Raw genomic sequence first — 25,629 nt, 5'->3', positions numbered from 1 at the left:
GCACGGTTGCCAGAGCCCAGCTCGGATGGGTCTGTGGGTGGCCAGAGCAAGGGGGCTCCAACTGTGGGAATGTGTGGGTCTGGAGTGGGGTGTCCCAAGGCACAGTTCGGTGCAGGGTCACGCCTGGGCTCAGCCCCTGGGGATCCCATGTCATCAGAAAGTATCTGAGGGTTGGGCTCCTGCTGCTGCCCACCTGCCAGGCGAGCCTGGAGCCCTCCTCATGGTGCCCAGGCTCCTGGTAAAACAGGAGAGAGAAAATCTCCCATTACCCAGCTCGGGAGTGACTGGGGCTCTGCACAGACAAGGTCGGTGCCCAGCTTGGTCTGCCCTCACCCCCATCTGAGGGGCTGGGGTGCTGAACATGAGGAAGACATTTCCTGATGATTTTCACAACACATCAAAGAATCAAGGCAAAATGTGTCTTAGGGGAGCCTTCAGGCTTCATGCCATGAGGACAAGACCTTCCACTGCTGCTCAGATTATTTTGGCAGGGCCCAAAAGAGAGGGACTGTGATATCAGAAAGATTATTTTTTTTCTGGCATCGTTGGCTGCTGGAGGCGAGAGACAACTTCTACATTATTTTCTTCTCCCTGAGCAGTAAACCTACTTTTATGTGCAGTTGTGCCTTCCAGACACAGCACCTCTCCTGCTGCTCCTGGGATGGTGCAGCTTAACCATAACCCATCCCTTAGGTTCATCCCCAAAGCCAGGACAATCCCTGATCCCCAACAACAACAACAACAACAACAACGAGGCTTTTGCAACAGAAACTTCAGGCAGCTACAGGAAGCTCTTGTGGTCACAGACATTCAGCTGAACTTGTGTTTTGTTCTGTTTTCCCTGGTGGTAGATTAAAGCACTAAAAAGTGTGCATGGCGGGGTAAGAAGTAAAGCGGTGGCAGTTCACAGCACACACTTCTGCAAGCGTGCCCCAGAAAAGCAAGCAACAGCTACCAAAACCCCCACTCCTGAGCAAGCAGAATCAAAACCAGTTCCCCTTTTCAGTCACTGAGGTTTTACTTGCTTGATAACCTGAAGACAAAGAATCTCTCTTCGATGAAATGTTAGGCACTCAGCGGTGTAACATGTAGATGCACAAAACTTCTGTGACCCCTCTTTAATCCAAGAAAGTAACAGCACTTTCAAACAAAACAGGATAAATGAGGAGTACTTTGCTGCGTGTGTAAATGAAACATGATAAATTGTTTAAAAGCGGATTAGGTGAATTTGTGGAGGAGAGCTCTGAGGTGGCTGATGCACATGAACGTTTAAGAAGCCTCCTCAATGCGGCTTGCCAGGAGCCGGGAGGGGACAGCAGGAATGCAGCTATGGCGCAGCCACAGCCTCTCCCTCCCCTTCTCCCACCGAGTCCTTCAGCTCCACACTCAGGCGGTGTCAGAGGCCATATTCTCCGCTATGTAATACCGTCTTGCAAAGTTCAGCTATTCTTAGGCGAGGTTGTGAGTCATTAAGCGCTTTCAGAAATGTTGATTTGTCAAGCCACAGGCACTTAAAATTACTTCTGAAGCCAGACAACCCACTCGGAGGATTTCTTCCTGCCGCAGAAATTACTAGGTGAAATTCCACAGCAAGAGGTCAGCCCTGCCTGCTGCCTGAAATGCTGTGAGCCGGATCCCGCCCAAGGGCTGCCACCAGTTCAGGTCTAAAGTGGTCTCATTTTCAAAGGTCAGTTTAGGAGGGGAAAAGAATAAAAACAACAATGTGGTTTCCTACAGTCTTTTACCACCTGATTGAGCTTTTCTTATGCGTGTGTTTTAAGACGTGGACCAGACCTTCCTAGCTGGCAGTAATGCCTCTGACGGTGGATGGCGGTTTGGGTGGAGTATGGACTCCCTAGGGAAGCAGGTTTCCCTCCAGTGACAGGATTAATTCCTCCCAGAGACACTGCTCTTGCCTGCTCTGCAGTGGGGTTTCTCCCTGCAGCTTCTGCGAGCAGACAGACAGGAGTGGGGTGAGGCTCCTTCCCCATGCTGGGAGGCAGGCAAAGTTAATGTAGTGTTTGGAGCATGTAGCAATGGGGCCAGGGGGCTGATGTGATGGAGTTCTTTTGGAAACGCAGTACAAAATCACTATTGTTCTATATGATGTTACGCTTGTGCCAACATCCATTTTTGTAGACTCTGCAAAGTTGCTCCCCCTTTGCTGTGCTCACAGGAGCTGCCTTGTATGGTCTGCGAATGCTAAAATCCTGCCCCATCCACCCGCACGTGGCTGGCATGCCTATGGCCCGCCATGGGCACTTTTTGGTCGGTAGCGTGAATGGGGCAAAATACTTCTGCAAGTATCTGGGAGCTACAAGAATACAAATATCAGCCTAACAAAGTATCTTGATTTGGGAAGATTTTATGAACCATGCCATAATTATCATAACACTGAAAAACACCTGAGGTGTTTCCCTAACTGTGCATCCCCTTTCACATGCCAAACCAAGCATTCATGCTTCCCTACATGCCCAGCCAGCTGGATGCAGGCAAGAAAAGATGTGGAGGGTAGATGTGACTCTGTGTTTGGGACAAGAAGACAGAGGAGCCAACCTCGTGCCTGTTCAAAAGCTGCCAGCCCCACGCTGTCCTGGGCTGTGCGCATCCAGTGATCCCCAAATAGGTACAGAAAATGCTTCATTTCCTTATGACACATAGACAACTCCTCTAATGTTCACATCACACCATGTGAGCTTGTCTGTCAAATCAATTTGCTACAGTTGTGTTGCCTGAAAGAAACTGCTACATCTTTGCAAGCATAAACGAGAAATGCTATTGCTTACAGTGCAGTCAGCACTGGTGCAGCCACAGCTGGAATTCAGACATTTGTCTATAGACCTCAAATCTACTTAAAGAAAAGGAAATTCTCATTTCAGTTAAACGTGTATCTTGTAAAGTACAATTACCATTTTTCTGTAAATCTACTTTCACTGCTGTATTTTCTGTTCCTGTTTTCTATCAGTCAGCCCAGTCTCCACTACCACTTGCACTAAAAAAAAAGGGTAGAAGAAATCAACTATGCAGAACATGGATTTAGCTAGCACAGAGGTTGTGCAGGAACTGTGACATGACAAAGGGAAGCATGGTGAGAGACTGAGTAAACTGGTCGGCACAGAGCTCCATGACCGACAGGTCACCCAAATGGGCAGGTTACTCAGAGAGGACAAGAGCTCTGCTCGGCACTGGTCTGCAACACCCATGGGGCGCATACCCCTACGTGCTGTATGTATTGCCAACTGGCTGCTCTCATGTGTCTCTTATTAAAGAGAGCTGTTTTCCTGCCATACTGACTGAAAGCAACACAAGATCACATCGAAGGCAAGTGCCTTCGTTCAGCACCTCAGCTCTGTGTCGAGCGTGCTGGCTTTTACTGTGTGCCAGGAACACAGAATATTTCTGTTTTAGAGGAAAGCAATAAAGGACTGAAGGGTGACAAGCTGCAGCTCTGATTTCTAGGTGAAGGAGGCAGCGGGCACTCCAGCAGGTTTTGGCACCGCAGCATAGGCCAGACTGCCCTGCCTGCACACCCTCACCCAGCCCAGTGGCAGCATAGGCTGGTGTGCTCGTGTCAGTGATCGCAGCTGAGTGTGACAGCTACACAGGGAGTGGGCATATGTGTGTTCATGACCCTGGGCTTACTGTGATGAAGCTCTCCACAGGAGAGAGAACACATACACACGTAACAGAGATGCTCAGCTGTTCCCTGCCTTAGCTTTGGTTTTCTGGATTTTTAGTCATATGGGATTTGTCACTCTGGTCCAAGCGATGGTCTGACTAATTCACACTGACCACCATGCTAGGAGTTTCTGTGCCTTAACAATGGTTTAGTGGCTGATGGCTTAGGGGACAACTTGTAATACTCTCAATGAGCTGCCCCTAGAGAAGACCATTTCCCCAGACTCCTGTGGTTCTGTCCTCCAGGCTGAGGGGTGAAATGTGACGCCTCAGCTTCGCAGGCCTCCCATGGACAAAGATGTTATTTGTTATGAAATGCCAACCCTCTTTAAAAGCCAGACAAGGACATTTAATGTTGTGTCTTCTTGGAGCTGTGAACTTGGCAGACTGACTGGTAGCCTGCACGAAGAGACATTTGTTTTCTTTGACATCACTCTCCTGTGTGTTTTCTTTGACATTGCACTCCACTAGAAGGTACAGCCCCTTCTAGTACCAAGGGATGGGGCAGAAAGGAGGAACCGATCTCTTCCTACACTCCTTAACACCATAAAAACTTAATAACGTTTCACCTTTACTGGAGTGATTCCTTCACTTTACTCACATTATGATGTCTTTGACAATAACAAAGCACTGTGCTTAATTTTAATATGTATTAAATCTCTGGGACGGGCAAGGAACCTGAGAGGCATCACTGGATCCCATTCTTCAGTTGAGAGTTTCCAGCAGGGAGTTCAGCAGTTTTGGAGGGAATGGCTCTGTGATGGGGACAAGACCTGGCACAGCACTCCTACAGGGCCAGCACAGACCTGTCTGCACCTCTGCTTTGTCCAGAGGGTGATGAGACACTTGACCACAGCCAGCTGCAGGCAGCAGGCTACGGGGCCGGAGAGGCTAGGCCTCTTCTTTGGGTGCTATGGCTCATGCTGACTGCCAGCAACAGCTGGTGGAGACTGGTCTGTCCTGCACTGCAGAGACACAAAGGGCTCTGCAATACCCTTCCTGATGTGGCTACACTGGGGTGACGGAGGCCTTGCTGTGTAATTCCTTAAAAATCTGGCAGAAATGGCTCTGCTATGCAGAACTGACTGTCTGTAGTTTGGTATTTTTTTAAAACCTAACAAGCCCTCACCTGAATCATGAATCTTCATAGCAGTGGTCTCCCTCCAGGTGGACGTATCCCTCCAGGTTTGAGAGCAATTACAAAATCCATTCTAGGTATGGCTGTCAATGGAGATGCTACCAGCAGATGGTGCAAGAATGTGCAGCTTGTGTTTCTTTCTGTCTCAGCTTCCAGGAGTGAGTTACAGCTCCATGAGATGTTATTTCGACCTAAAAACAGAGATGGGGAGAGATTTTATTTTTATTTTATTTTAATTATGGTTTGTAAGGTAGCAGCTGGCCTCTCATTTGAATTCCAGCCCATAACGGAAAACAGCGCTGCCTCTGCTACTGGCAAAGCTCTGGATCCATATGTTATACTAAACGGAGCAGCAGGCTGTGAGTCGAGAAAGAAAATATGCATAGACAGGCAAAAAGTAGGGAAAACACCCCTAAGGATGCAATGGGACCACTTACAGAACATCACTTCTTTCTGCAGGACAGAACTTAGCTTCCAAAGAGATCTGAGGAGAAATGTTGTTTCAGACCTGGCCGCAGATCCACCTTGCCTGCGGCAGATTTTCAGTGTACAGAACCACATGGTTATATTGTTATGAACTAATCTGCTTTATCCATTATGGGTGTCATTACTGTTATTTTCTTAGGTATAATAGATGTATATATAGCGCCAGAAAGTTTGTAGATCACATCCAACTGTGTTTTCTTCTAAGTTAAGAGAGATATAAATGAGAGCTAAGGCTGCATGCTGCCTGTGGTGTGAGGAGCTATACATCTTGATCTCAAAGGCAATAAAACCTCCCGCACGGCGGCGCACATCATGGTTTGCACACTGACATGCTCGTGGCTTGTGGCTCAGGCCTCCAAGCTGATGTTTGCCTTTTGGAAGCTGAAAAGAAAAGGAGCTCACTGCAGGCTTTACCGTGGAGCTCACAGAACTGTGGCGATTTCTAATTATTATTTCCTGCTTTTCCTGAAGTCTGTATCTTTAAGGATGCCTAATCTAAGGCTTTTTAGACAACAGCTGGCCACACAGGTAAAGCTTATGGGCTAGGTTTTACATGGCAGAGACTCGAGCTGCTGTAACCCCTGAGTCCCTCCCAGGTGGGAAGGAGTTGCTCTGCGACCCACATTAGCAACATCTGGTGAAGAAGATCCCACCCCTGGTACGAGACAGGAGTTCTGCTGCTGCCTGACCTCCCCAGTCTGATGTTAAATCGCACAAACTCATCCTGTTCAGTTACTAGAAACCAGGCAGAGGTACTGCTCTCAAAGGGACTGTAGTTCTACAGTGGCCAAATTGTTCCCACGTGCACCAACATAACAGTATTGAAGTTAAAAAAAACTGATTATGAAATTATTTGAGATCCTCTGAAAGCAGATGTAGCTTGTCAAGTAGGCACAGTTTACGGTTTGTCACGGTCCCCGAGTATTTGCTGTGGGAAAAGTCAGATTTCCTTTCCAGGGTGGTAAAGTGAGTCAGACATTTGTTCCTGTGTTTCCGGTTGTGAAAGGGGGCAGAGCTTGTACAAATTGTGGATCACCAAACAGTAAGAGTCCTAAATATGAATTTCTATTTGTTTCACCTGAAGTCAGTCTTGTCTTGACATTTTATAGTCAGTATTCTCATTTTTGTGAATGGTTTCTTACCTTTCTTGCCATGGGGCGTCTGACGGAGAATCATATTCCTCATGAATGAAATAGGTTTTGCTAGTGTCAACAGTGGAGAGCCCAGCGTAGGCTGCAGACCTTCCTGCGCGGAGGTCCCTGGGTGCTCTGAGCCTGCTGAAAGAGCACATTGTCCACATACAATTTGCAATGTTCACAAAATTCACAGAATAATTCCACCAATACGGGCACCCTGACAGATTTATAAGCCTATCACCAATATGGCTGCAGGGTTTGGAAGTTGCTGTAATTTACGTGATTCAGCAACAGCCAGAGGTTGTGGAGGTGTTTTCCTGCAGGGGATAGTGCTGTGTACTGGAGACTTCCTCTAAGAGTCCAGAAATCCCACCTCTGGGGAATCTGCTCTTTCCAGGCATTTCATATGGTTATTTTTGGCTATGTCTGTGGAGATTTCTGGTTTCCCAGTGCAGCTATTTTTATAACATATGGCTGTTAAGTCTATAGTATTAGACCTAATTTAATCTTGCATGTTTGAGTGTCTCAGGACCATACGTATGTAATTACTGCCTCTTGCACCTGCTCCATCTTTGGTCTGTATTTGAAACACCCCTTTATTGTAAAAAGCCAAGGTTTCGGAGGCTTCTAGACAACAGTCCCTTTATTGAGCACGCTAAGCTGCCATAAATATTTAATTAGGTGTTACTCTATTTTTGGAGAGATACAGAAAAAAAATAAGTCCCCATTTCCTTACATTTAAACAGAGCACCTACCTGCTGGAAAAATTTCCCTGCATTAACAAGGGACAGGGAGACATATATTAAGAGGATGCATTAAAAATTGGAGAGGGTGAAAGGCTGGTAAAGGGGAGATGTCACTAAGCTGAGGGTTCTCTCCTGTAGTTCTCCAAGTGAGAAGAGATGCTGCTGGATGGCTGGTTTTGAGATGGAGCTCTGTGGCTGCTTTCAGGCAGCATAGCACCATGTCAGGCTGGTGGATGCAGCCGCCTCCCAATGCATCAGAAAATCAGAGAATGGTTTGGGTTGGCAAGACCTTAAAGACCATCTAGTTCCAACTAGATGCCATGGGCAGGGAAACCTTCCACTAGACCAGGCTGCTCAAAGCCCCATCCATCCTGGCCTTGAACACTATGAGGGGACCTTCTGCTTCTCTGTATTTTCCGTCTAAACATAAATCATGGCTTTACTGGTATTTTTTAATGCCGAGTCATGGATTGGCTAACCAAGCTGTCCTGGGTATGCCAAGTGGTGACACTGCCTGGAGAGCTTCATGTGCCGTAAACCTTCAGACACAATGATTAATTACCTGGACTGTAATTACAGGTGATGTACACATGTATAGCTATGTCAGAAAGCAAAGGCAGGGGTGTGACTGCACTGCCAAATTGAAAAAAACAATCAGCTGATGGAACCGCAGCTAAGATTTCACCCCACCCATCAATGTAACAGGTCTCCTTGGAGCGTTTGTTAAAATTAGCCAATTATAAGGACTCATCTAATGCACCAAGCATTACCTTGTGTCATTTGACTTGAAATCACCTCCAGGAATGCACAGAGAATCCTGACTTCTCCTGTAGTTCTTATATTTCAAATGCAGTTCAAGTCTTGCTGCCACCTGTATTAGAAAATTGGTCTGATTACCTGATGCAGGCAGCCTATCTTGCTGTGCCCTCGACTTCTTGTCCTGTGGCTTCCTGCCCAAACAACCTCATCTCCTTGACATCACTTCTCTTCATCTTGCTGATTTCTACTCAAGAACCATCTTAAAATTCCCGTCCTTTTCAATGGTTAAAAAATATAGGACAAGATGAAAGGACCAAATTATAAAATCCTGTAACTGCACTGGCCTGTAAACCACCACTTGATGGCACATAATTAAGTACACTAAAATCAACAGCAACTAATGCTTTAATGAATATCAAATTTGGTTACAGAATTCTTACAGTCTGTATATTGCAGTTTTCCATACAAGTGACAGAGGGGAATTTAAAGATCACCCAACCAGAATGTCTCTTATAATTATACTGACTTTGTCTTTAAAAGCCAGAGAGAATTAACTTACAAGTAAAGATGAAAAAATTAAGTATGTATGGTTTGGTCAATATAATGATGATGGGGAATGAGGAAACAATTTGTGAGTATGTTAAGGGAGAGATATTATTTAGAACAGGATGAGGGTTATATGGAATCAGCAGAAAAAGTAAAACACATTCAGGAAGAAGACTGATACTGAGATCTACTGGGCTGCTGACACAGAAGCCTCTTTGAAGAGGGGCATCTGTAAACAGACCCCACGCTTCAGAAAAAAGGGCAGGTAAAGTTTGTTCCAAATGTGTGCTGACCAAGTACACTGAGAGGTACTTTACTGTCTTGTACTTACTTGATGTATTCGTTGTGTGGCAGATGTATTTGTTGATTAAAATAATCATTATACCTATTCAAACTGAGTTGACTACTTCATTATCCCACAGAACAAAGCCCCATAACTACCATGTGAAAAGCTGTGTACACTTCCAGCGTCTGCAAAAATACTCTCTGCTAACACCTCCCTTCCCTCTTTCACTCTGTTACTGCACCTGAAGGTTAAAACCATAAGCATGTAAATGTTCACAAGCCTAACTTTAAACCCAAAGCTAGGTTTTCCAAAGTCACTGATGGTGCTCCTAGGCACAAGTATACCCTACGCTTGTACATGTGGAATTAAGATTCTCAGATTGTAAAATCCTTGGACATGAATAGTCTTTTTATCACGTTTGTTAAAGCAGACTGCAAACCACGCACTTGACAGGGCGGCCTTTTATGAAAACACAATACTAGTAAGTAATAAACAGCCTTAGTCATGCCATTTGCCTTAAGATCTGTCAGGACGTGCTGCCATATCGAACACAAGCCTACCTGGAGGAACTGGACTCCTGCCCTTGGAGTTTATTCCAGCCTGTTATTGATTCAAGGTCCAAACACTTGGAGATTTCATCCTGTCTTGATTGCCCAGCACCTTCCAGCTCTTGGTGAAGTGACTCCTCAGCTGGCTACTCAAACTGGCAGCATAAAGCAGATTTAAGGGATAACAATATTAAGCAACCAAGCAGTTACATGACGTCTGAGCACCACCCACCTGGATAAGACTTCCTTACACATGCTTGCTGTCTCATACAAAAGAACCTCTGTAGTCCTGATTGTCTATTAACTGCAGTGTTAAATTCACTTAGCAACGTTTGCTAAGTGGAGCCAAATGTCATACTGCAGAACTCAGGTTGGGAAATCCAGTGACTTCCAACGGGAGCTCAGTATCTAGCCAACTTCAGAGCTCTGTAAATCCCACTAGGTCAACATATAGGTGAAGGGATGCTAAGGTCTAGGTCTGGGCATGGTTTAAAGTCAGTTATGAAACTAATCCTACGAAATATCTTACTGAATAACTTAGAAAACTTTTACAGAAGTTCTCCAGTGGAGTCACGGATGCCATTTCAATAAACAACTGTTTTAGCTTAACAGGATTTTCTTTTAATATAATTGTTAACACCAGTGCTTTAAAAGTGTGATTGCCACATGGAGTTCCTTAGTTCTCAAGATAAAGATGAATCTTTAAAAGATTTCTGACCTTTAGGGCCAATATTAAATGACATAGCAACACAGCATATAGACTTAAAAGTAGCCGATTCATGTTTTGTAAGATGTATTTACTACAGCAAAGCCTCCCTCATGTTTCTTTCATCTCACACTACCCAAGTCCTGCCAGAGGAGAGCTGTGAAAAATATAAGGCCTTATATGGAGTAAATAAAGAACAATTTTCAGAGCCAGATGAATTTGTGAAATGTGGAAGTCATTGTATATGTAAAGACAAGACCTCATTAACTCACAGCAAGTGAAGCCACAAATTATTGAGGTCTTTCATCATAAACAGAATGATTGTGTGTTCCGCAGATGTTTGCCTTGTTGCAAGGCTGACATGAGATTTCAAATATTTCATTCTTTTTATTAAAAAAATGAAAGTGCCCTTCCCTTTGGGTTAAGCATAGACGGCATCTACTGATGGGGTTACAGGGCCTAGAATGTACTTTGATACATTTCCAGAGGTAACATGATGTATTTTACAAGCTCTCATTAGTTTGTCAAAGATTTTTTCTTTAAAACGCATCTTTAGCCTGGTGGGGGAAAAAAAAAAGTATTCTCTGTAGAACAAGGCCTTTGTAAACAGGGTGATGAAGCTATGGCTACCACATTTATGCGACAGTCAATAAACATACCTACTCCCAACCATCGCCAGACTGAGTCATGCAGGCATCTTTTATGCACAAAGGTTTCTGCTACCCTTCTGGTACAGCCCCACCAGCAGACCTTCGCTGCAGGAGTCAGTTTAAAGAGCAGAACAGAGTATTCTCTACTATTTTCCCACATACCATCTTTTGTGAGCATATTGATCCCTACACCAGAGGTTTTTGCAGTCTTAACAGCCTGAGTAAGAACTATGATTTATTGCATTCTTCATAGCTGTGCTGGTAAAGCCTTTTAACTCAGATCTCCCCCAAGTTACAAGTGTGATCCCTGGTTTACAGGGGGGGTGGGGGCGGGGGGGATGAGCAGAGAAAAAGGCGGGAAGCATATGATAGAGCCACTTTATGTATTTAAAAAATGGGGCTGAATCATGAAACGCATCATCCCCAGTGCGTTATGATGCAACGCCGTGCGGGCCGCCCAGGCTCCGGAGGGGCCGGGGGCCGCCTGCCCCTGCTCTCCGCACAGACCCAGCGGCGAAGGGAAGCTCCGAAGGCCGCAACAGCAGGCCTTGCCCCGCTCCCCTCCGCGCTAGGGCGAGCCACGTCCCTCCCGCAGCGACACACACCGCCAGGCGGGCGCACGACCGCTAAAACCAAGCGGGCTTTCGAGGGGCTGCCAGACGCACGCCCGGGGGCCTCAGGAGCGAGCGGGCGGCGCCGAGACCGCCGAGGGCCTCGGGGCGGGAGAAGGGGCCTGAGGGACGGCGTGGCTCCGCCTCCGGCCTCGCCTGCCGCTCGCTTCCCGCCTCCGGCCGCCCAGCTCCAGCGGGCTGTGCCGGCCCGGGGGGGACCGGCGGGAGGGCCCGGGGGGGACCGAGGCGCCGACCTGCCCGGCCGTTACCTCAGCCCGCTCGAACGACGCCGCCAAGGGCTACGCGCCACTCGCTGTGATTGGCGGAGGGGCGATGCTAGAGCGGGACCAATCCACCGCCGCCGAAGGGGGGGGAATCCCAGCGGAATGGTTCGGCCCAGCCGCCTCCCATCCCCCCTCGCGAGCCCGAGCCCTTTGGCCAGGCCGTTACCAGCGCCCGCGCGCGCCCAGGCAGGACCCCGTGGGCTGCCTGCCGCATTGCCTGACGGCGGCGGCGGCGGCGCGGCCCCGGCGCTGCCGGCGGGGCGGGCGCGGAGGCGTCTCTCGGCCGCCGTGAGCCGGTGGGAGACGGGCTGCCGGCGGTCACCATGGCCCTTCGGTGCTGGCGGGCGGCGGCGGCGGCTTCCGCTCCGGCGTTGGAGTGGGGCGGCCGCGGGCACCCGGGCGCGGGGAGGGGTGAGGGCGCGGGTCCTGGCGGCGCGGAAAACGCGCCAAGTTTCCCGTGGTGGGGAGAGCGGCGCCGGGGCGCCCCGCGGTCTCCATGGCAACTGGCGGGCGGCGGCGGCGGCCCGCGCCGTGCCACCATGTAGCGGTGAGGAGAGGCGGCCCTGCCGCGGCCGCCATCGGCTGCCCGGGGCCCGCCGCGCTGTCGCCGCCGGCGGGCGAGCGGCCTCCCGGGCGGGCGGGACCGTGAGGGCGGGCGGCGCGGGGCCGGGCCGGGCCGGGCGGGAGGCCGCGCTGCCGCGGGGCGGGGGCGGCTGTCAGAGCCCGGGGCGGGGGGCTGCGGGGCCGCGCTCCGCTCCCGCTTCCTCCCCCCGCGCAAAGTAAACGGCGACTCGCGTGTGTGTGTGTGTGCGTGTGTGTGCCAGGTGTGAGCGCCCAGCGCAGCCTCCCGGCCGGGCCGGCCGCGCCCCCGCGCCCCAGGAAAGATGCCCGGGGTCTTGCCGAGTGACAGCGCCGGGCCCGCCAGAGGCAGCCCTTCGAAGAAGAACAGGCTTTCGCTGAAGCTCTTCCAAAAAAAGGAAGCGAAAAGAGCGCTGGATTTTACAGAGTCCCAGGAAAATGAGCAAAAGGGTTCGGAGTTCAGAGGCGCTGAGATGTATGTAAGAGTTCTGCTCTGGATAAGCGTTTCTGGCGAGTTGTGAAGGTAGCCCGGTAGCCCAGCGGGCCTCTGGTGTAAGGGGCAAACACGGCTGCTCCGACCACTCTAAGCCGTGTGTTCGTGCATCGCTGCGTGCTTCGGCACGTACGCAGTAAACCCTGCAGCAAGTTAATCAAACCAAACTAGCCATTTGCTGCAGTAAATTTCTATAACTATTCTAAGAAAACAACTTTGCCACGCTATGGACATTTAGTTGATACAGACTTTTCAATAACTTGACGAAGTTTACGCTATTCAAAGTTAATATAAATAAGGTAGTTACTGGGATGCTGCTTTGTTTAAAGTATGTCAAAATGTAGGCTTTTACAAAATTGAGTTTTAATGGAAAAAACATTTAGTTTTAAAGGTTATTTCTGCTGGAAGGAAAAGAATTGATTGCGTTGCTTACTGTAGCTCATTAGGGTGTTTCAAGCCCTGAGCAAATCTGTCAACTCATTTCATTGCAGGTAGTGAGGAAACTTAAGTGGGAAAAAGAAAAATTGCTTTATCATGGTCAGTTACAAATGTGTTGAAGCCTAAGATTTGGTTCTGTTGTGTCAGTATGGTGCATTAATCGCTGTATATAACGTGCCAGGTTCTTTTTTTTTTTTTTAATCTTTTCTGTGTTTATCCTTTTGGTTTGCATCCAGAAATGAAGTGGGAATCTGGAGGAGGCGACAGTAACAGAAAATATGTGCTAGACATGTTTTTCTTAGTCCTGCCTTTGGAATGAACAAAGAACATGCAAAAGTATTTTAAAGAGAACTTTTTTGGTTCCTTAGATTGGTCTCCTGATAAGTTTTGAAAACTATTGGAACGGAGAGCAGCTTTGCCTGCTTCTTTATAAACCCGTCTCTTTTTGTGTAGGTTGCTGAAGGGAAGTGTTACAGCCTGTGTTTGAGTGCCTAGAGTAGCCATACGAACACTCTCAAACACTCCTGACATGGTTTTGGTCTGTATATATTAATCATTAGTGCTGTAAGCTAGCTCCGAGATGGTGGATGGCCAGAAGAGAGATGGGCATGCATACCAGAAAGTAGTTTTCAAAAATTGTCTCTTACGTGCTATTTTCCTGTTTTCTTTGTTTAATAGTGATCAGGTTGTTCCTGCAGCACAGCTTCCCTCGCTCGTTAGCTGTGAGAAAAAAGACAACATGTTGCCTTTTGTGGGCTTGAACAATCTGGGTAACACTTGTTACCTTAACAGCGTACTTCAGGTAAGGTCATGTTCAGGGTGCCTCGAAAGGGTGATCTTACTTGGTTACACGCAAATGGATGAGATTTGTAGTTTGATAGTACACAGATGTCTGGATGTAGTATGAAGGGAATCTAATTACAGCAGGGGAAAAAAGATGATACTGCAGGAAATGTGGGCACCGCAGGTTGCCTTGACTGGGTAATTATTCAATTTACATACTCTGGGTACCTCCCTGCTATGAACAGTCCTGCATCTTTGTGTGCTGTGCAGTAGCCTTGGGAGATGCAAAGCAACGTGGATATGTACGTGGAGTAACTTCTTACTTTACCAACTGTTGCTTTCAGGTATTATATTTTTGTCCTGGTTTTAAAACTGGAGTAAAACATTTATATAACATCATTTCAAAGAAGAAAGAAACTTTGAAGGATGAAGGAGAGCAAAAGACAGAAAAGGTAATGTATCTCACTACATTCCTTCACTTGTAATTTTGCAAGTGAGGCTGCGTGCCAGAAGTGTAATGAAAATTTGACTATATTGTTTTCTACAGTGCTATTTTGGGTAAAGATAACATTTGAGTTGTTTTGAACTTGTGTTCAGAGTGTCTTTAAACTTGTAAGCACAGTTTGTTGACAGAAGAAATTCAAGAAGATAGCTCACTGTGCTTCTGATGTTAAGATAATTATAATACAGTACTTTCTGTGGATGGACATTGGAGTTTGGGTTTTTAAAATGATGGCTAGTCTAGCTTTTGTATTTGTTTTCTACTGGCAAAAGAACAATATATTGCCTGAAATCTGCTTCCTATTAGCAAACAAAAAAATCAGTCAAATGTCTGTGAGAAAACTGAGTGCAGGAGAGAAAAAGCTTTAACTTGTCGTACAGACAAAACTGCAAGTATGTTTATTCTTTCTATATTGTTATTACAGGGAAATTGTAAAGAAGATCCACTGGCAAGTTATGAACTAATCTGCAGTTTGCACTCATTGATTCTTTCAGTCGAGCAGCTTCAAGCCAGCTTTCTCTTAAATCCAGAAAAATACACAGATGAACTTGCTACTCAGCCACGAAGGCTACTAAATACCCTTAGGTACAAATTATCTTAAATACGTTGTCAGAATTTCCACCTGAAGTTTTGAGGTCATTATCATTGCACAGCATTAGACACTTGTGGAAGGTAGATTGTCTTAAATTCGGGCCATTGTTACAGAAAGTAAGTTTTTCATGTTTATTGTAACCTCCATGATACCATAAACTTGAAAGGAAATTTTCATTAAAAAAAAAAAAAATATTGTTAAGTCCAGCAGTGGATTTAAAACAGTACTTAGCCTTACATATGTACGTTTTCTCTTTGACCTGAGAGGGACTGCTGCTGTGTTGCAATTAAACGTGTGTTCAAATACGTAAGGCTGTAGCCACCTTCCCATGGCTCTCTGTGACAGAGCGGACTCCTCTCTAGGCCTGGAGAGGATCCTCCCCTGATTTTATATTTTAACCCCCTCATTTAAATAGAAATTATGTTAGCCAGTAAGCAGAGAGTAACTAGTCTTCATTGTTTTGCTCGTTTACTTTTAATAGAGAGCTCAACCCTATGTATGAAGGCTACTTGCAGCACGATGCCCAGGAAGTTCTGCAGTGTATCCTGGGTAACATTCAAGAAACATGTCAGCTACTGAAGAAGGAAGAATTGAACAAACTGCCCATGGAAGATCCTACAGCTCAACTCGAGGAAAAACTTAATCAAAATACTGAAAGCAATGGAACTGGCAACCCTGCTGAGGAGGAGGAGAATGTACCTAGTAGCCACATTGGAGACCTGGCTGAAGACAAGCTACTGAAAGGAAATGGGAAAAGAAAAAGTGACGCTGAGGGTGGCAATGTAAAGAAAAAATCCAAAGTGTCGAAAGAGCAAATTGCAGCAGAAGAAAATCAAAGACAAACCAGGTCAAAGAGAAAAGCAACAGGAGAAAAGTTAGAAAATCAAACTGATGCCATTGCCAAGTGTTCCAGTGAAAATGAGAGCGCAAAGCCAACACAGAAGAAGTCACGGCTTAGATTAAACTGGTTGAAATCTTCATGCAAACAGCCTAGTATCCTGTCTAAATTTTATAGTCTAGGAAAGTTAACTACAAACTTGGGATCCAAAGACCCAGGGAAAGAATATGACGACGGTGAGCTTGAAGAGTCATCTGTAAAGTGCGAAAATGGTAACAATATTAAAGAATACCATGAACCAGCGTCTCCCGTGGAAAGCCATAATGAAAAAGAACCAAAAAAGGAAGGTTGGTGAACAAGTGTATGGGATTAAAGATACTATGAATAACAAATCACTATGCGTGGGAAGTCAGCCTGCAGACTGCATAGCCAACAGAGCACTAATTACAAAACTACATTTTCAGGAATTGAAAAAGATTTTTATAAAAGAGAATTGATTTTTATACATGTTTGTAATTATTTTTTTAAATAACTTGACCTGTTCAGCCTAGATCTTAATGAGTATTTCTCTAGCGTTATGTAATCATTTTACAATATAAAAAAGCAGTATATTACCAGGTTTGTATTACTGCGACTACTTGTCATATGTAGAAATAGCAAGTGGATTCCAGATGTAAAGGAAGATTACTCAGGAGCAAACAGAATCAAACCCCATTGGCTATGGCCGCCTGTCTCAAGTCTTTACAAACAGTATCCTCCCCTCCCTGTCCTCTAGTCCTTCCATGTTTCCAGCCTTCCCAAGAACTAGGAAAGACACCAGATGTATTATATATGCTAATTGGCTGGCAGGTATGGATTTTGTTGTCAATGAAGATACCTGTTGAGGGAAGGGCCTTGCTATGTATTTGGTACTTACTAATTTGGAAGTTTATGATTCACCCGCCAGTTTTTATAAAAATTTGAAGGCATGCGGAATCTGTTGAGATTGTATTTCTTCAGCAGATGTGACTAAAATTGGCCAACAAGTTTAGAAAGCATTGGAGAAGAGAACTGAGAATACATAGAAACCAGATGAAAACATAAGTGTGATGCTCCATAAGGAGGCCGACAGTCCACGCTAAGAAGGAAGTGCATTGATGACAGATTTTTCCAGTATGTGACACCATCACACTTCAAGTATAAAAGAAGAACCTAACCTTTAAACAGAATTTGAAATTTGAGGGCCAAAAGAAAGAGGCTTCCTATTTAGGTAGATGATACTGTGAAAATTGAATGTGATAAGCAGCCCTTGTCATCTTTTTTTTTGGGGTTTTTTTTTTCCTCTTCTTTTTTTTTGTTATTCCTGTTTGGAATCCCCATAAGGCCATGTCTGTAACAGGGTGATTTTCCAAGGATAGCCAGGTTCTGAAGTGTCTTTGGAGTAAAATGCATCTTGATAAGTGATCTGGCATATACTTTCTCTATGTACAGAGCTGGCTGCTTTTGAACTAGTGGAGAAGCTGTTCCAGGGCCAGTTAGTACTGAGAACAAGATGCTTGGAGTGCGAGTGCTTTACTGAAAGAAGAGAAGATTTTCAGGACATCAGTGTTCCAGTGCAAGAAGATGAACTTCCTAAAACTGAAGAGAGTTCTGAAAGTAAGTAATTATTAAAAAGAATGGTGGTGTTTGTTTCTGCTTCCACTGAGGAAGGACAGTGCCATTGTTATCAAGGAACAACTGCTCCTGTTTGTGGTAGTTAAAATTAGAGGCTGTTCTGTGATCTCTCGTCCTGATTAACTTTAGACTTTGGAAACACAGGGCTGAAATGTAGACAGGTCCAGATAGTATTAAAATTGTTTCAGATCTTAACACATAACATGGACTTACTTACATTCCTTCACTGATGTATGTGTTTTCCTGCTTACAAATACTTATCTTCTCTGATTTGGGTCTTCTCTTTCTTCCTGGATAAGAAATTCTGCATTTTCTTAATTTTATAAGAAATATCTGCATTTTTGTCTCAAAAATAAAAGAAATTAGAATCCAGATTTTTTTTTTTATTCATTTGCTGTAAAAAATTGTTGGGTTTTTTTTCAGTGTTTCAGACTGTTGTTACTTCAATAGCATTTGTTTTATATTTGTAAATGTTAGTCCCCTGGTATCTTTCACAAATTCTGGTGATCTATATATAGTTTTTAGTTACTTTCAAAAGTAAGCATGGCAACAATATATTTTGAAGTTCAGAAGTTTAAGGAAAACAATTTTAGTTCCCGTGGACTTAATTTGGAGCTGCTTTTTGTATTTTTGCTGCCCCATCCTGTTTTCCCGAAGGACTTCAGTGTGAAGTGTGTGTGGTGGCATTCGTATGTGAAATGCTACGGGCACTGTAGGTGATCTTGTCATCAGCAGTGTGAAGCTGTCAGGGGATGGAAAATGTGGAAAGTGAAAGGGCACTTTCTGGTGATTTTGGAGGTTTGCCTTAATGAGTGAAACTCTGGTCTCAAATACATGCAGCCAGTTTCTGGACGTGGCAACAGAATTAGTACGTGATCTGAACACAAGCTTTGGGAAAACCATAGATTTTGAGTAATAATATCCATTAAGTGATATTTTTATCACTTCCTGAAATGATTCAAAGATTTGAATACACCTTCTATTTCTTACATGTTGAGTGTTCTTTACAGCATTGACAGTTGTTTTTGAACATGCCTTAACTTGACATATTTTGTTTTGTTGTTATTCTGTTGGGGTGCATTGGAAACGTGAATAATAGCTTATCTGTGAATGTAATGATTCTCTTTTATAGTTTCTCCAGAGCCAAAACCAGAAATGAAGACTCTTAAATGGGCAATTTCGCAGTTTGCGTCAGTGGAAAGGATTGTGGGAGAGGATAAATATTTCTGCGAAAACTGCCATCATTACACAGAAGCAGAACGCAGCCTTTTATTCGATAAAATGCCTGAAGTTATAACAATTCATTTGAAGTGCTTTGCTGCTAGTGGCTTAGAGTGAGTATGCAGATTGACTATATTACGAAACAGTGTGCTGAAGGAAGGGAAATCTTACCAGAAGAGATGAAAATATTGTAACTTTTCCAAAAGCGAAAGCAGATTTCTAGGTTGAAATTAACTTAAATCAGTGGGACACAGCCCCTGATTTCATAAAGGATTTCTGTTGTTACCAGTAGTGGCAGAAATTACAAATCTACTTTCAGGAGACTTCTTAACAAAAATTGTTTTACCTATATTCTTACAACAGCCTGATGTCCTGATGTTTCTTTAAAGTGTTTACTTTTTGTTATCACCTGTCTGTGTGAGTTTAGAGGCAGGTTTAAGTACTTCAGTGGAACAAGTAATGAGAAAAAATCTGAATTTTACGGTCATATGATCATAGCTAGTAGCACTTTGGTCTCTAACTGAATGTGAGTACTAAAATTTGGAAAAAGTCAGGAGATAAACGTTTTAAAGGGTTAACACATTACAAAAATTGATCAATTCCTTTAAAAATAAATAATGTCAACATTATTGATGTTCAACTACTAAGCAATCACTTTGATGTTATATACTGTGGAAAACCTTATTTTTTGAAAGATTATTCTTATGAGAGTGTTCTATAACTTTTTTTTTTTTTTCTTCCATACTTAGGAATTTAGGGATTTTCTTTGGGAGGGGGAAAAAACCCCAAACAAAATACCTGTCCCTATGGTACTGTACACAAATGAAACAATGCCATGACAATTTAAGCACAGCATTGTGTAGTAAACTATTTATCCACTGATGTTCAAATAATGAAAAATGACAGAAGGCTTCATCAGGAAAAACTTCTTAAAACTATAAAATACTCCCCCAGATCCGTTAGAAAATTGTCACACCATTAATTGCATTTTTGAGAGCAACTGCACAATTTTAGTAACATTTGCAGACTTGGCCTGTATTTTCAACCTCTCCTGGTATTCACTAAAATGTGACTTTTGCTACCTGCAATACTTTGCTGGATGCAGCAAAAGAATAGAAACTTGTGTTGGTGTCAGCATCCCACTAGCTGGCACCTGTGCTGGAGAGCTGAGCATGCTTCTGTGCTGCAGCTTGTGTTTCACAACCTGATGGTAGGCGTAGCTCCCAGGCGTTACTTTGGGATGTGCAGGAAGTTACTTGGGCACAAACCAGTTCGGCCTTTTATCCACCAAGTTGCCTGTGCTTTGCATTTCCCTGTTAGTTGGCCTGAGAGCTTCAGAGCCACCTTTGCCAGTAGGAAGTGTAATGCATGAAGTCTTCTGTGGGTATTTGTCCCCCCAGTATTGTAGAACTGGAAGTGTATAGGGGCCTCTGGCAGTATACAGATACCAGATATTAGCTGACAGATGATTTGTCAGAGGATGCTCTGTAAGCAAATGCTGGTGACTGTGGTCAATATAAATAAATAAGATTTGTAAAGTAACTAGTGTAAAGGATTACGTAAAGACACTTTTACATGTAGTTTGCCAAGGTTAAAACTAGAATTCTCACTCTGGCTGGTTTTAGTATTTGGTTTTAGGACTATCTAAGTTTCTGACAAAGTAGAAAGGAAGCTTAATCTGTCTCTGCAATGTCTGCTAACTTCTTTTCATGCAAGTTTAGGGTCATAATATACAAAATTGTCTTTTCATTGTTCTGCGTATTATTTGACTGTCACAACAAGTCAGAGAAAAAGTTGCGCACTTCTTAAAAATCCTAATGCTATTGTTGAGCAGCCCTTGGTGTGAGATGGTATTCTAGTATGATTACAGGCCAATCAAAAAACCACGACCTGAGATGTTCACCTGAAAGGAACCCTGAATATTGCCTTCAGTGTGCTTCTACAGCTGCTACTTTTTTGTCTCTGTGAGGAAGTACTTGCAGCTTGTAGGGTAACCAGCCACCTCCTGAATCACTTAACCTCTTCTTCTGTCCTAGCAATCTTCAGGTCCTTGCTCCAAAATACTCAGACCTATATCTGGGTCAGACTGAATCCAGTCTCTTGTGTTCCTTATGTGTCCTCTGAACCATGTCATACATTTTCTGCCAAGTGCTAGCTGCCAGAGATTAAGGAAGTAAGAGTGGAAAAATCAGATGTAGAATTGGAGTCTGTGGTGAAGCTGAAACTGCTTAGAAGATGGTTTCCTGTTTTTTTGGCTTGGACATTTTATCTTGGGCAAACCCATGTCATTTCTAAACATCTTGATTTGGAGTAGTAAAGCACAGATGCAAATCAAGTTGGGAGGAGCAGAGGCTTGTGAGCCAAAGCACTGGCTTACTCCATAATATCCAGAGTCACTCTTATGGTGGTGGTTGAACAGTAAGCTTTGATGGAACTTCCCCCCAATTGACTTACTTAAACTTGTAACCTTTACCGTGAAACTACTATGCATTTCATATGTGAGATGGCAGCGGTTTGCCCTAAAAGTAATGAGACTGTTTCTCTAACTTAAACTAAGATTTTTAAATGAAGAGTCTTCATACAACTTCTCTCAGTGCCCATGTAAATTTGAAATCTTGTCTTCTCAGTTGTGTTCTACCGAGTTTTCTGATAACTGAGTTTGAAATAAATGAAGAGAAATGTAGCAGAGGGAAATGGTAATGTAAATATTTTCAGTTAGTAGGGATTTGCTTCATCTTTGCTAGATGCTGGCTTGCAGAGTGTTTGTTTTTTTTAAATAAAGCAGCCAATGTGCAAATCTACTTGCCTGGGGATGAGTAATTGTCTTTGGCAAGTCTGTGTGTGTGGGGAAAAATGCTAGGCCATATGTGCTCAGAATGTGAACCTATTAAGAGAAACGTGTAACTGGTAACATCTAATTAAGCATTTCCACTATATAAATTTAACAATTGGTGAGAAAACTAGATTTTTGTCGAAGTGGTATCAGGTAAGAGCAGGTGATTGGTTTGTTTGTTTGTTCGTTTTTAATTTTAAAAGGCTTACTTTAGGTTTCATTACAGTCACATTGGCTGATAAGCGACAACAGTGCTTACACCGCTGGAAGTCTTTATTTGGAGTGCTTCACATCCTCGTGTGTTAAAAGCATTGCAGTTAAATAGCTTAAGTCTTTAAGGGTCTATAATAACTTGAGGTGTTAATTCAGTACAGTGGGTAAAGTTCCACGAATTTATGGCCTCAAAAGATGTAGTTGCAGAAATCAAGTTTGTTGTGTATGAACTACTGTGCATCAGTGCAGATGGCAGGAGGCAGAGTACTTGGCATGCAATTTTTCTGTCTTCAGATTCTTATCATTAAGAAGAACAAAAAGCTAATAGGAAAAGATTTCCTCTCTTATTTCCTCCTCTCCAAATCTTTCTGATGCTGGATCTCATTCAGAAGAAAGGTAGAGCCTGTTTTTTAATGTTTTATGTTAATATGATTGTCTTAGTGTGATTGAGTGGAACTGGATTTCTGATCTAGAGTATCAGCAAGCAGTTTCTCTGTTTCTTGACTCACTTCTGAATATCTCTATTTCTGGCTACTAATAATAGGGATTTTCAGAAGATTTAAGTTATATAATTTCTGATTATATGCTCTTTTGTGTTTCTTTTGGTGTAGTCAAATGTTTATGGTAAGCCTAGGTTTAAAATGAGATTTCAGTTAGACTTGAGTGACTGAGGCCATCTGTGTGTGTGTAAATGTATTTATGTTTATAAGCGTTTATGGCTGGGAATGTTAGTGAAATGTTTAGAAGCACAGCAGAGTCAAAACTAAACCCAGTAAAAGAAAAGTAATATTCTGTTACTGCAATTATGCTTATACTGTTACGGCATATCTACAGTTTCCTTGGGTTAAAGATAAGTTATTCTTTCTTTGTGATAAAATGCAAGTTGAGTGATAGGAGTTAGCTCTTTGGAACCCAAGTTTTACAGGGTTGGTCTTTATTCCCCTCTATCTTTCCCTGCAACACCCTAACGGTTGAGCAAGACTGAATCACCACTGAAATCTACTAGGATCATAACATATTGTTAACTAAAGGGGCAAATTAAATTGGGCTGATGTAATATGTAAATCATGTAAGATCAGAATCATTCAAGGTGGCTGATACGCAATAACGTAGAAGATCCAACACTTACTTTCTTTTCAAACTCTTTAAAGATTCTTATTGTAATGAGAGGACTTAAACTTTTCTCATTGTACATGTGTGCGCTACAAACGGAATGCTGAATATGGAGTACTGGATGCTTTTCGGAAGTAAAGCAGCTATAGATAATTGTTTAAAAAAACCCAATAACATAGGATGGTTAATGAAGATTCCCTAGTAATAAGAAAGAGTTGGTAATTTATTAATCTTTAGATAATCATTGCATTAGCATTGGCAGTATACTGCAGTGCACAGAGATGACCTGAGAAAAGTTAATTACTCAGTTTTTCTGAGTGACATTAAAACTAGTTGAAAGTAAAATAGATTTGTATGCCTTTACTTAGTTCAAAGGTTTGGAGAGAAAAATAAACTCTCCAACCCAACCCTGTTTACTTCGACCTTGGATGCTGAAGAGTGTTTTTAATTTTTTCTTAATCTGGAATGCAGGGTGGTGTCTGGGAAGTGCAAGTATTCATGCACAGAAGCACAAATGATAACCAAACAATTCGCTAAACTCCCTTTATCGTTACCATTTAAAAATTAACTTTAGTCAATACTTCAGAAAAAGGGACTTCAAAATAAATAGTTACAAGGCTGTAAGATTTAACGTAGATACTTGTAAAAATTTCTTTGCTGAACAGGGGTGCCTGAGCCAGGCTCATGATAAGCAAGCTGAAAAGCGAGCAACTTCTCACATTCAAATCGCCCATGTCTTTTTAATAGAAGGAAAAACATATAGAGCCAATATATGGGCTGCTTACAGTAGTGTTTATTGTCAGCTGTTGTAGCAAGAGGTTTTAACTTTCCCTTTCTCCTGAAGGTTCGATTGCTATGGTGGACTATCCAAGATAAACACTCCCTTACTGACGCCTCTCAAACTGTCTCTAGAAGAATGGAGCACAAAGCCAACCAATGACACCTATGGATTATTTGCAGTGGTAATGCACAGCGGCATTACCATTAGTAGTGGACACTACACAGCTTCTGTCAAAATTACAGATCTTAATAGCCTAGAGTTAGATAAGGGAAACTTCATCACTGACCAAATGTATGACATGATAAAACCAGAACCACTGAACGAGGAGGAGGCAAGAACTGTTACTGAAGACTACGACGATGGCGAAGTCTCTTTTAGAGTCAATGGAAACACACAGCCGGGTAAAGTTCTGAACAAAAAGAATATGGAAGCTGTCGGACTTCTTGGGGGGCAGAAGAGCAAGTCTGACTGCGACCTGTACAACAAACCTGCTAACCCCGAGAAGTTTCTTAGTGTAGTTACTGAAAACAGAAACCCCGAGTCTAGCAGTAGTAACGGAAGCGCGGAGTGCAGCACGGAACACGGTGAGCAGAATGGTGTTGCTTCCAGTGGACTAGAAAACAAAGCTTTGTATGTACTGCAGAGCCTGAAAGAGTATGAAGGGAAGTGGTTGCTTTTTGATGATTCTGAAGTGAAGGTCACAGAAGAAAAGGACTTTCTGAATTCTCTTTCTCCAACGTCGTCCTCTACATCAACTCCTTACCTACTGTTTTATAAGAAGATTGTAGAGTGATACTGTATTTTGACTGTAAATATTAGGGATTTGCATACACCTGTTGGTCTGATTTGCATCAAAACTACCTGGAAGAAATGGCTGTTTCTGAAGCTACTGGATCATCATGTTTCTGCTCTTTTTGTTCGGTGTAAGTGGCTCAACTTGAATTAACAAACCATGACATAGAACTTAACTCACATATTAACTTTTATGCTGGAGAATAGTGAAATTGCCTTTTAGAAATACCAATTTCTATAGTTCCTAAATGATGCCTACAGTACACAGTAGTGGTTTTAACACAACTCTAGGTCTCAGACATGCCTATTGTATTATTAGCTTTTTTTTTTAATAAAAGTTATTTGTATTCATATCCTGGAGTAAATGTATATTAACTAGCAAATTTCATCAGAAGTTGTGTATTTTTGTAACTTGGGAAGTAATACTTCATATTTAGTCTTTGGGTAATCAGCGTGGTTTATTCTCCTTATCCAGTTCTATACTGCTCGGTGCAACTCGAAGCACAAGAAAAGGGTCTTGTAACCTTGTTTAGTGTATCGGAAGGAACTGAACTTAATAGAAATGTTTGAATGGTCTAATTTGCATCTTGTTGCATAGGTGTTAAATGGGCAAAGTGTAAATAGGTGTGATTAATACTTCAAAACAGGGGGAGTGTGTAGTGTAATTAAAATAATTTTGTACTTCTAAGAGTAAAGCCCTCTAATATGCATATCTGTTTGGGTGAATTTGGAACTTAGTGGTGATCTTATAACAGTTCATTTGTACTTGGAGCTCACTGAAAGGTGGGAAAACGAAAGCATTTGGCTTTGATGCTTTGTCAAGAATGTATATATGAAATAAAATTTATGATACGCATCTGAGACTACTAGATCAGACTTTTGTGTTTGGAGAGGGAAAAGCAGAAAGTGGAAGTGGTTGGGCAGTCTCACACAAAGGCTGGGAAACTGTCTTAGCGAATGGATGATTTAAAGTGCTTTAAAAAAATAACATTCACTGGTTTTTAACAAATTCTTTTACAGCATATCCTAATTCAAGCCTAATTCAAAGGCACTTGACGACTAGAGGCAAGGGGAAAGGGAAACAGATTATTGCAAAACCAAGTGATATGTTTGGCACTAAATACTAGGGATTAAAATCCCAAATCATCTGTTAGATGCTAAAATGTTAATATGAATCCTATAAACTGCAGACAATTAGAATCTTAAAAAATATGACTCAATATT

At 43.2% G+C, this 25,629-nt stretch overlaps 2 protein-coding genes across 5 annotated transcripts in view; one reads left to right on the top strand and one right to left on the bottom strand.

Annotated features, from left to right (window-relative positions):
- KANK4 (KN motif and ankyrin repeat domains 4) overlaps window positions 1–10,823 on the bottom strand; it is a 36,086-nt gene extending 25,263 nt beyond the window's left edge. For both annotated transcript variants that reach the window (XM_056355670.1, XM_056355673.1), the window contains exons 1-5: window positions 10,693–10,823; window positions 9,336–9,469; window positions 7,955–8,055; window positions 6,445–6,579; window positions 4,808–5,007 (exon numbers count right to left, since the gene is read on the bottom strand). The gene's annotated coding sequence lies outside the window, so the exon portion shown is untranslated. The remainder of the gene's footprint in view (window positions 1–4,807; window positions 5,008–6,444; window positions 6,580–7,954; window positions 8,056–9,335; window positions 9,470–10,692) is intronic.
- Window positions 10,824–11,982: 1,159 nt separating this feature from the next.
- USP1 (ubiquitin specific peptidase 1) lies at window positions 11,983–25,274 on the top strand. Of its 3 annotated transcripts, XM_056355678.1 has the most exons (9): window positions 11,983–12,121; window positions 12,399–12,628; window positions 13,763–13,886; window positions 14,212–14,319; window positions 14,794–14,954; window positions 15,443–16,146; window positions 17,270–17,434; window positions 18,585–18,786; window positions 23,677–25,274. In XM_056355678.1, exons 2-9 carry the CDS (start codon window positions 12,459–12,461, stop codon window positions 24,404–24,406), a joined length of 2,364 nt encoding a protein of 787 aa, XP_056211653.1. In that variant the 5' UTR covers window positions 11,983–12,121; window positions 12,399–12,458; the 3' UTR covers window positions 24,407–25,274. The 3 variants fall into 3 exon arrangements, with proteins under 3 accessions (XP_056211653.1, XP_056211655.1, XP_056211654.1); XM_056355680.1 differs by lacking the exon at window positions 12,399–12,628 and having other exon boundaries at window positions 11,993–12,121; XM_056355679.1 differs by lacking the exon at window positions 11,983–12,121 and having other exon boundaries at window positions 12,452–12,632.
- Window positions 25,275–25,629: the final 355 nt, after the last annotated feature.

The sequence above is a fragment of the Falco biarmicus genome, chromosome 11 (assembly GCF_023638135.1).
Source record: "Falco biarmicus isolate bFalBia1 chromosome 11, bFalBia1.pri, whole genome shotgun sequence".
NCBI lineage: Eukaryota > Metazoa > Chordata > Aves > Falconiformes > Falconidae > Falco > Falco biarmicus.
The sequence above is the reverse complement of the archived record's forward strand: the minus strand, read 5'-3'. Positions and strand labels throughout refer to the sequence as shown.